Below are 11,513 nucleotides of genomic sequence, written 5' to 3' on the forward strand. Positions count from 1 at the left end.
CTTCCAACTATACTTAACTGATTGCCTTCTGACTCTGCAGGTTACAAACTATTAAATAATTAATTCATACGTCAACAATTTACTATCCGTCTCAATGTATTTCCAAACACTTTTCTGACATTGGTATCAGACCTTTTCTCTCTTGTTCAGCATGTTCAGTGTAAGATCAGAGCACTTGATGGCCTCAGCAGGTGTGCGTTAAATCTGCTTAAGGGAAGCAGGATGATCAGCCAAATTAGACCTAGATTCTGCAGAAACAAAGGGGAAATCTGTGCATGACAGTGAGGATTTAATGTAATATTTACTAACTCTGTGTGTTGACGTGCTTCTTGCGCAGACAACACAGCAGATATAATAGTGAGACAAGGTCCGTTCAGCTTGGAAGACCCTAATGATTACAGTGTGGATGTTCGTATCAGCGATGGAGGACAGCCAATCCAGACCAGCGTCACTAAACTGTCAATCAAGGTCTGTGTGTTTTTGATGTCATAAAATCTAATTATAGATGTGGATTTATATTTAATTAAGTACAATATCATCTTCAAAGCAGAAATCAACTAAACGTGTCATGTGTTTCTGAAACCTGTTGCAGTCGTGTCGGTGTGACGCCAGGCGGATTCCTACGCAGTGCAAGGCCAGCTCTCGGAAGATGGGAGTGAGCGTCCACGCCCTGATAGCTATTCTGCTCTGCATTCTAACCATACTGGGTAAGACACACTTTCCTGTCCTCCTTTCTACATTTGTGTGCACGTCACCGTTTTCAGCTCTTCTTTGATGAGGTGTAGACAACTTGTTTTCACATTTCTGCTTCATATGTGATAAAAATGAGACATAATTTCCTAAATAATGTTGCTGCATGTCAGAAATTGAAGGCGATGCCAAAAAAAGGTGAAGTTACCAGACTTTTGCTGTCTTCTCATCTCTGTCTAATTGCGCTTAACAAAGACCTCGTGTCTAACAAGAAAATTTTTCTGGCAACATCATACAAATACAGAATGAACGTTTGTGAAGATTTTTTGTTTACTTGGTTGGAATAAGTCACCGGCATATATGAAATTAAATCAAATAACCAGATTTTCTATCTCTCTGTATATTTGGGCGATAAGAAACTGTAAATATACAAACATCTGTGCATTTTTGCTTCAAAATATGAAAACAATTAATTTTGGATTTTGTAGAAGTAGCAAATAGCTTTAAAGTCGAGGTGTATTAAAACACTTTTATTTAGTTGGAACCAACAGATTTAATGACAGAGCATGAAGAGTGGTGATGAAAACACAATTTGGTTGTTTTTCTTTAGTTCTCTTGGTATAATTAACCTGCCAGCTGCCAGTTTTAACCCTAAGGGAAGTTCCTGTTTGTAAATCTGCCCAGGTGTGTTACAGCCCAGAAATCAAAGTGTCATATGAATTGGTTCAACTCTACAGCAACTTTATAAAAAAAAAAAAATACATTTGCAACTAAACAAATAGAAGCTCAAAAAATTGTATAGTTTATGTGAGCACTTTGTGAAGGAAAAAAAAAACCCTCCTAACACAAAAGCAGAGAATTGTGAGCCAAGTGCCTGGGTTGTGATTGCACTTTACTGTATATGATGTTAAAACAATACAAAAACTTAAAACCCAGCTTTAAGCTTAGTTAATTAATTAAAAAGAAAAAAAAAGCTGTCCAAACAAACCTCATCCTAATTGATAAATTAGTTGTGCTTGTTAAATTTTGAATAAGAAATTTGCTGAAAAAAGAAATTACATTATCTTGTCTCACGACTTGCAGCAGGCTAAAAGAGCTCTAAAAGCAACACATCTGTTCAAAAATAAAATAGAGAAAAGAAGAACTTAGACCATTATTTAAATCACTGCTGGTATCACTAAAGTTTCAAGGTAAAAGTCAACTGCAACAGATTCAACAAAAATGGCGTCTTTGACCAAAAACATGACTCATATTTACCAAAATCATCCCAAAAACTTTGGGGAAAATATTCCGAGAGATAAAGTAACAAAAGTGGAATATATTAAAAGTTGTTCATCCTTTGAAATTAAACTAAATCAGTTTTTTACAAAAAACAGAAACACTTTTGACACGGTGGTGGTAGTGTGGTGGTTTGTAGCTGCTGTGATGCTTCAGAACTGCTTGCTGTAATTAATGGGGGTTGCGCTTGGAGTTCTCTCTGTTCTGCCAAATGTGAGAGCGGGGGGTGGGGGTGGGGTGGGGGGGTTGGCCCACTTGGGTAAGCGGCCCACCGAGATACCAGAATGGCAGATAGGCCAGTCCGCCCCCATCAGACAGTGATCTCATGTTTCGCTGGAGCGTTTCGCAGCAGAGTGTGAAGTGGCTGGGATGAGAATCAGCTCCTCTAAATTAGATCGATAGGCGGATTGGTGCTGTGTCTGCAGTAATGCGGGCGTTAAACTGATCTGTTGTGGTGAAGAGAGAGCTGAGCCTGAAGACAAAGCTCTCGATTTATTGTTCAATCTACGTTCCAGTCTTCACCTATGGTCACGAGCTTCGGGCCGTGGCCAAAAGAACGAGATTGCAAATACATGCGGCCGAAATGAGTTTTCTCTGCAGGGTGGCTGTGCTCTCCTTTAGAGATAGGGTGAGAAGCTCAGTCATCCAGGAGGTGCTCAAAGTAGACCCGCAGCTCCTCCATATCAAGAGGAGCCAGTTGAGGAGGCTCAGGCAACTGGTCAGGATCCCTCCTTGACGTCCAACTGGGAGGCGACCCAAGGGAAACCCCAGGACATGCTGGAGGGACTATGTCTCTAAGCTGGCCAGGGAATGCCTTGGGATTTCCCCTGGAGAAGCTGGCCCAAGTGGCTGGAGAGAAGGAGGTCTGGGCCTCTCTGCTTAGGCTGCTGCCCCCCGTGACCTGACTCTGGATAAGCGGCTGAAAATGTATGGATGGATTCTTTTTGGCGAGTATGCTCGTGACATAGCGTGTCTTGCTTGAGCGAGACGTGGTGCAGTTTGGCTCACTGAAGTTTTAGGCTCTACAGTGTGCCACCTCTCTAGAGTCCTCACAGTGTGACATGAAGCAGTTCTTTTGGACAGCTGAAAAAGGCACAGTGTGGCCCGGGCCTAACAGTGTCACAAAGGATCAGATCGCCTCAGATGTCTCTGTTCCTCTCATTAATGACATCGCTAAAAACCTGCACTTTCTTGCTCAGCTTTAAGGTTAAGTGTCACTAAAAGCAAAGAGAACATATCTGCAAGAAAGCAAATACTTGTTTGCAGCATTGCAAAAGCAGAAGTTTAATTCAAATGTGCACTTTCCAACTTTCTATCACTGTAACTTGTAATTTATATGCATACGTTTGGTGGACTTATCCCACGTTTGCAGCCTGAATCCACTAAACACACATTAATGCAGCAGTTATTTGTATTTTACAGTTATTTTATGTTTAGAAATCGCTTCAGAGGAAAGCTTCAAACCTGTTGTCGTTTCTCTGAGAGAATCGTGAAAGTAGCATCTCTGATAGATGCTTTGCTGACTGATTGGAACGTGTGATTCACTTGCCCTTGCTGTGCAATAAATGGGATTTGTGTTTTGTGGGGGGAACCTCTCCCCTCCTGGTGTTGTTGGTTTTATGAATAATGCAGCAGCGGATGTGGAAATAATGCCTGTGGTTGTGAACTCAATATTCTCTTTGATACCTTCACCCCTACTCTCAATTTTTTATTTTCTGGTAAAAAAAAAAATAGAGATAGTTGTCAGGCTGGATGTGGTACACACTAGAGATAGTTGGTTAAACATGAGGGATCTGGGGTGTAGAAGTGCCGAAGATTGAAGGAAACAAGACGAGGACGTTGGAGAGGGACGGAGACGAAGCAGCGTGTGAGAAAATGAACGGCGCCTATCTAGAGAGAGAGGAAGACAGATTGCAGGCAACTGAGGCAGAGATTTGAGGTGCAGTCAGACCGGCTGAGTGACAGACACGAAAAAAGGTTTGAAAGAAGCTGAAGAGGAGAATTGTGGGAAAAGCAGTGGAAGAATAGAAGTGGTAATGAGGCGGGTTTATCAGCTCTTTAGGTGCCGCCTGCTTATCAAACACCACCAAACACTCAACCTATTAACTATTAATACACTCCTTCACTATCGTGCCTTTTTCCTTTCATTTTTTTCTCCATCTCTTTTCCTCTTTCCCTCAGGGTCTCTGTCTCTCTTTTTTCCAACCCCTCTTCCTTTTTCTGTCTCTCTTTCTCTTTATCAAACACCCCCAAAGCATGCTAGATTAACTATTTAATGCACTTGTCATTATCCGTCGGGGCCCAAAGCAATTTACCATTCACAGGCACATTTTCTCACAGGAAGTCAGGTTTGACACAGAGAAATTTTTCTCAGTCATCTCCAACAAAGACTTCTTTTGGCCTTTTTTTTTAAACCCTCTCTGTTTCTTGTCCCAATACGTCTGATATCTCCAAAGCTTATTAAACTGCAGAGCATGTGTTGTAAAAGATTAATCTGTTGGTTTCCCATGCAAACCTAAATTAGTCCCGCTCGCACTCATCTAACAGGCAAGGCTTATGCTGCCCGTCTGCCGAGAGAGAAGAGGTTCATATCGGGACCAACGCCTGGGGCCTAATCTAATGTCAAATGTAGCCTTCCTTTCCTCCTTTCCTCCTCATCTGTCCTTGCTCTTGATTTCCTTGTAAAGTTTGTCATTAGCCTCCTTCCTCCTTTTCTTAGTTAGCAGCTGTTTGCCTCATTTGTCCCTCCTTTTGTTTTGCTCCCCTTCTTCCTCCCGCTTCCTTATCTCTCCTTTTATGGTCACAGTGAAATTCAGGTTGTGAGCAAGAGAAACTTCACCGAGTTTCTCCTAAAACAATTTTCTTATCAAGCTGAACTTGTTGAACTCAGTTTAATAGAATCATAAAGAGGAAATAAAGTTGTTTTTTTTTTTTATTTAGACCAGTGTCTCACTGGGGTGGGACCTTAGTAGACCAGCTGAAGACACTAAGGTTACGTACACAAGTGACTGGGTATTTGTTAAACCGAATGTCCTCTCTCACCCATCTAGGAAAAAAACTAGTGTCTACACCACTTTGTTTTCTGTGGAAAAATCCAGAAAAGCTCATTCATAGCCATGCCAAGTCTGTATGTGGCAGTTATTCCCCAAATCGTCTGCATCTTTGCCAACAATCGTTCCTTGGAATTATTAGGTGGTGGGAAATAAACGCCTCTAACGCAGAAATGTTGAGTTTTTTTAATCTAGCGGCACCATCTAGAGGCTGACAAATATATCGCACCTTATGCCCATCTCCCTACTTCAGTTTTTACGGCAGAAGGCAATGCCTCTCGTTCGTGAGCACATACCTCCAGCCGGCCAGTAGACCTAAAACACATTGTTTTAAGACAAATGTTCCCAACTCTGTATCAATCTAGATACGCCCTCAAATGCTTGCACACTCGCTGTGATTGAGATCTGCACATAAGCGGATGTCGAATGCTGTTGGCTAATGTTGACCAGTTCAAACAGCACGGGCTCAGCAAAAATAAATAAATAAAAAAGACGTATTGCCTTTTACAAAACAATACATGGTAAGGCTATCACTTTTATGAATTTTTAAAAAATCTTACGTAATTCCTGAAAGTGGGAAAACTCAGGATTGTAGCTTCAATGTCATCCTTCGCCTTTGATCTTCTACAGCAGTTACTGAGCTTGTAAAAACAACTGAGTGTAAACGCATGTTGCAGCATTTTTGTTGTGGGCGGTGACATGAATCCTAAAACACTGGTTATTTTCATCTCCAAGCAAATGCTGACAACAGAGAATTTGGAAATGTCCACATTGGTGGGAGGTTTTGAAAGGACTGTTGTTGGTGCCGTTTAACTTCACTTTCGTGTGAATGACAGGCCAGATCGTAGAAAAGATCTCAATTTTGTGGAATATCGGACTAGGTGCTTATGTGTGTGAAATATTTCAATCTACTATTTTAAAAGGACTGGTTAATTTAGTATCCGTGCAGTGGCACAGTGGTTAGAGCTGTTGCCTTGCAGCGAGAAGGTCCTGTGTTTGATTCCCGGCCTGGGATCTTTCTGTTTACATGTTCTCCCTGTGCATGCGTGGGATCTCTCCGGGTACTCCGGCTTCCTCCTGCTGTCCAAAAACATGATTGTTAGGTTAATTGGTGTGTGTGTGTGTGTGTGTGTGTGTGTGTGTGTGTGTGTGTGTGTGTGTGTGTGTGTGTGTGTGTGTGTGTGTGTGTGTGTGTGTGTGTGTGTGCGTGCGTGCGTGTGCGGTTGTTTGTCCTGTGTGTCTCTGTGTTGCTCTGCGATGGACTGGCTCTCTGTCCAGGGTGTACCCCGCCTACTTGCGCGTTGACTGGAAACCCCCCCCCCAACGCGACCCTGCGTGGACAAAGCGGGTTCAGAAGATGGATGGTTACTTTAGTCACGACTGCAAACAAATTGCAACAATTCTTTTCACTAAGAATCTCAACTTGTCTTTTTATCCTCATTTGTATTTAGCTGATTTTTCAGAATGTTAGACAACTCTACCCAAGCTGGCCCTACCAGAGTTGTCTCACATTTCTTGTTTTCTGATACACCAAAACTAGTTATTTTTTTCCCAAGATGCCCACAACTCTTTAATTAATTTAAGATAAAATTAATTGCATAGTTTTCAACACATGCTTGGAATTCCCACAATATGAGGCCGGAGTCCTGGAAGGAATTAGGGAAACTTTGCAATTGTTTGAGACATTTTAGGAACTCTTTTGTGAATTAGAAGCCAACACTGATAGACTGCTTTTATACTTGGAACATGTCCTCATTTTATTATAATTATAATAAAACATGCATTTATCTTTTGTTAAACACACTGCTTGAGTCTTGAAAAACCTTTAAACTAATTTTCAGTCATTATATGAAACATTTCCATTGTTTCTTATAATCTTTTACTTCCTTTTCCTTGCGTCACCTCTCCTGACCTCTATTTCTCTCTTCTTAGTTGTTTTCCTCATCATCTGTTTGGTCCAACTCATTCTCCTCAACCTTGTTTTCTTGAACATCTTTCCTCTTCCCTCGTTGTGTTTACCAAGTCTGTCTTCCCGTTTCTTGTGCTCCTTGCTCTTTTCTCTCTTTGTGAATGGATTCTGCTCCAGTCGGGCTGAGTTTGTTCCTTTAGGTTTTTATCACTGTGCAGTCACCCCCTGCCATCCAAACACCATTCTTGTCCAATTTTTGTGTTTGTGTTCTATTTGTTTCGTGGCCCACTTTTAATTCTGTTTTGTTTTTACCCCTTCTTCATTTAAAATTTTTATTTTAGGACCAATTTTATGAGTTTGTTCCTCTTCATATTTCATCATGCATGACCTTTTTATTTAAATGAACACATACCAGATTTTTGAGCCTTCATATTAGCTCCAAATTACTTGATGGTGAATTCAGATAAAGTTCATTCTGCTGTAATTTACAGCTTTGTCACAGCTAATAGCTTATTGCCCCTTTTGCATGTTTCTTTATCCAATATCTGCTGTTTTCTGGTTAGTGATAGTGATCCTGTTCGTGATGAGGAAACGCTACCAGAAGGATTCTCTTGCCAGCATGAAGAACAGCGGCGAGATTCACGAGCAGCTTGTCACGTATGACGAGGAGGGTGGAGGAGAGATGGACACTAATGGGTATGTAAATCAGAAGAAATAAGGCGAGACACTTTTAAAACACCTAAATATAGCCAAGCCTTTCCATCACAGGTACCCTTTCCCTCCTTTATCTCACACAGACATTTTCTCCACCTTTGAAACAAATCGGCCACTCTAATCTGAGCGTGGTGCAGCATAATAAAGATTATTTCCTTTATTCTAACTACTATAGCAAGATTATCTGTGAGCTCATCGGTGCACTTCTTGTTAGCAATTTCCCCTTTTTTAATATCGACAATCTGCACCATCAACTAATAAAATATCACACAAGCTGTAGGTTTCTTTCAAAGATTAACTCTTAAGTAAAAAGAGCTTGTTAGCTTCAAAATGTGTATAAATTGAAAATATCATTGGGATGTCCTGATCACAGTATTTTTTATGGTTTCAATATGGCAACACTAATCTGTCAGTAGATTTATGTGCCAGAGCATGGAGCATCACGAGCTAGATCGTCTTGTTGATCTGAGTAGGCGTCATGTTCACTTAGCTTTTTTAATGTTACAATGTGTAGTTTTTACCATTAATGTCTGGAAATATCCATCGAAAGTTGTTGAAAATTGAAATGAGGCCCAGTTGTTGAAAAATATTTAACCATAAAACTCAGGTCTAAAATCTAAGTCTCAGGGAGATGCCACATTAGACGCAATGTTTACTTCTACAGGAGCCTGTGAGGGCAAAACACACTTACCGATTTGAAACAAGCAGTTACAAAACTTTCACCATTAATAAACATTGTTGTTTTACACCTTTACCTCTTCACTTCTTGCCAGTGATGAATGGGAGTCTGATGTGTTTGTCATTCTGATGGAGGTTTAAATCTGACCACGTACTTGTTTGAAAATAGCATTTCCAGGGATTTTTGACCCTTATTACCATCCGTTGGTAAGGTCTTACTCGAACACAAAAATACTGCTTGCTTGCAATGATTTAGGTATGTCCTGCCGTCTATTGCCAGGGAAAATGCACACGGTCACTTAAAGGCAGAATATTTGACTTAAACATGACTATTAAGTTACATGATCAGTGGCACTACATGACTCCATTGACTTTTTGTTCATCGTTCACGTAAAGTGAGTCAGAAGACGGCACAGAGCTGTGTTCACTGTCACCGTTTTAGATTTCATGAGTTTAACCCTGGCCATCCGCGAAGCAGCTGCCGTTATAACCAGTAGATGTGCTTACATCGCCCGTGAAGCTGAGTCTTAGAAGCATGGTGCTGCTTAGCTCCACTAAATTTCTGCTTCGGGACGGTTTTGTCACACGCTACATTTCCAGAACACGTCAACCTCAGCAGTTCAGATCGGGCCAGACAGGAAGTCAGACATGTGACCAGTGTAAAACACCTGGAAACTTTGACGCCCTCGTGGCTGAGGTAAACAGAACAGAAAAGACACTGGAGACTTTTTGAATATGTGCCGTCGCCTTACTAGTTACTTGTTATTACCTGAACTTCCAAAATCATGCACAATCTAAAAATTCTCCAGTGATTTTGTGACCTCGCAGGACCATCTGAGTGGAACATTTTCACAAAAACTAGGGAATCCTGTGTCAACTCCTTTTTTGTAGCGGCGTTTAAAACTGATCACAGATCTGTGACGACTACAACAACAATGTACATTGTATTAAACTAAATATGTGACATTAGAGTAAACTAAATATGTGACATTAGGGCATCTAATTTCAGGAATAAAAGGGACAAACTGATCTGTGGTGATGTGCTGTTGCCCTGCTCTGTGGTCCTCCACAATAATTCACTTGTTATTAAACTCTTCACAGTTCTTGCAGCTTTTTATCAGCAAGTCTGCTGCAAAAAAATGTGCAAAATCAGGCAAGTGTTGAGTAGAGCATCAGTGAGAGCAACATTTTAAAGTATTTAAAGCACTTCTGAGGACTAAATATTTTCATGGCTAAAACTTTGAAAGGCATCCATGCGCACATTTTTAGTGAATTTTTTCAAAAAATATTAAAATATTTTAAGAAGCAACGATTCAGCTGAACTGTATTAATCTCTATATGGAAATTGTGAAATTTGCTGAAGGCAAAGAATGCTTTAATTTTATTTTCTGCCTCATTTCCATCATTTCTAATCCTAAAGAGTAGATAAAGCTGCTGACAAGTACTCTTATGCCACACACACACACACACCATTGAAAAACCACAATGCCAATGGTGAAAACAAAGTTATAGTGAGTGATAAAAATGTTTCAGCCTAAATGAAACATTTACATTTTATATTGATGCTTCTCTTTTAAAACATTTGCAGATTTCAGGGTATTTTGCATAACATTCTTCTTTGAAAAGATCAAGTCTTTGGAGCAACCACAACAAAATCAGGAGCAGAGATATGATTGTTGTGCTAAACGTCTGTTACCCTGGAAACAAATTCTAGACTTTGAATAAAACACTCCTTTCATGGTCCAGTGATTTCTCTGCATGCTGAAAAGTTAATCAGCTCTCAGCACAGTAAATTAGGGGCTTTATCTCTCTTTCAGCTACGACGTCTCGATCCTCACTTCCGCTTGCAACGACGGCTCGCTGCTCCGCCATCCTGATTGTCTCACACATCCTTATGCCATGGTCCAAAAACCCCACCACCACACTCAGCCCACAGCATGCAAAGGCGACATGGCGGCAATGATCGAGATGAAGAAGGACGAAGCTGATCACGACAGAGATGGGTTCCCGTATGACACTCTCCACATCTACGGCTATGAGGGACCAGAGTCTTTAGCCGGAAGTCTCAGCTCTCTGGAAACATCTTCGTCTGGTTCCAACCTGGATTACGACTTCCTCAATGATTGGGGCCCGAGGTTCAAGGCCCTGGCTGAGCTGTACGGCGTGGATGGACCCGACTACTACCATCAGTACTGATGATGCAACCATTTCCCACAATGTGAGCATGGGATGTGTGCACATGGTTGGAAAGAGCCATAAAAACATGCAGGAACACCGGAAAGGGGTGTCCTGCAGAGACTTGGTTACCTCCTCAAAAAACAATCAGGGGGCTCTTTTTTTTCTACAAACAGTTAACTTCAGTTATCGTCTGTAATTCTGTGGATTCATTTGTGTTTCGTGCCTTTCGTTTATTCACTCCCAGTCATTAATTATCTTCATCCAAGTCCTGGAAGCTTCCACAAGCTGTGTCAGGGACTTATTATTAGTGTTCTGTTTTGTCTGACTTGTTCTTTGCTCATTTTTGAGGACATGATGGGATTTTTCTAAAGTAACTGAAGGAAAAAGAGGGCTAACTGCTCCTCGTGTTTTAAAGTAATTTTGATGATGCTTTGAGAACATTGTGAAGAATTTTTTTCCCTTTCAACCCTGTTGAGATCTACAACAATTTTTTTCCTTGCAACATCCAACAAGACACATCTTTTGCTTGTTCATCGAATTTATTTTCTTAATCTGATCAATGATTTGGTTTAGTAATTAAAAACTGCATGTGTTTGATTTTCACCTCTTTTTAACAACTTTTTTGGTCAGTTAGGTTAAGTTTCAGTGAAATTTGACCCATTTTTACAGTTTTTTTGAAGATGACTGAAATGTTCATCATCATTGACTCGTTATTTCACGCCAATATCTCTCTAGGCTGCGACTGCTGCTGACAAACTGCTAAGAAAATTTGCTAAATAGTTTATAAAATATCTCTAAACCTTTTCTAGTGTTCTCAAATTCCTCTCGTATTTTGCAAAGCCGTGCTTTTGTGCCACCGGAGACTAAAGCTCTGTCAAACACAGTAAGCACAACAGTAAAAAAAAGTGAGACACCTTTTGGAAGTTGGCAGCATTAGAACTTAAGATCTCACTGATTTAACACCTAAAAAAGAAAACACACATTCTTAATGTGACTACATTAAATAGAAAGAGGAA

General features: G+C 40.6%; 1 protein-coding gene across 1 annotated transcript in view; it reads left to right on the forward strand.

Annotated features, from left to right (window-relative positions):
- The window catches only part of cdh5 (cadherin 5), a 41,782-nt gene extending 30,682 nt beyond the window's left edge, over window positions 1-11,100 (forward strand). Inside the window, exons 12-15 of the mRNA XM_015944722.3 lie at window positions 338-468; window positions 593-707; window positions 7,491-7,623; window positions 10,137-11,100. Of these exons, the coding sequence (XP_015800208.1) occupies window positions 338-468; window positions 593-707; window positions 7,491-7,623; window positions 10,137-10,515 (758 nt within the window). The 3' untranslated portion in view covers window positions 10,516-11,100. The remainder of the gene's footprint in view (window positions 1-337; window positions 469-592; window positions 708-7,490; window positions 7,624-10,136) is intronic.
- The last annotated feature ends 413 nt before the right edge of the window (window positions 11,101-11,513 follow it).

The sequence above is a fragment of the Nothobranchius furzeri genome, chromosome 12 (assembly GCF_043380555.1).
Source record: "Nothobranchius furzeri strain GRZ-AD chromosome 12, NfurGRZ-RIMD1, whole genome shotgun sequence".
Classification (NCBI taxonomy): Eukaryota; Metazoa; Chordata; class Actinopteri; order Cyprinodontiformes; family Nothobranchiidae; genus Nothobranchius; species Nothobranchius furzeri.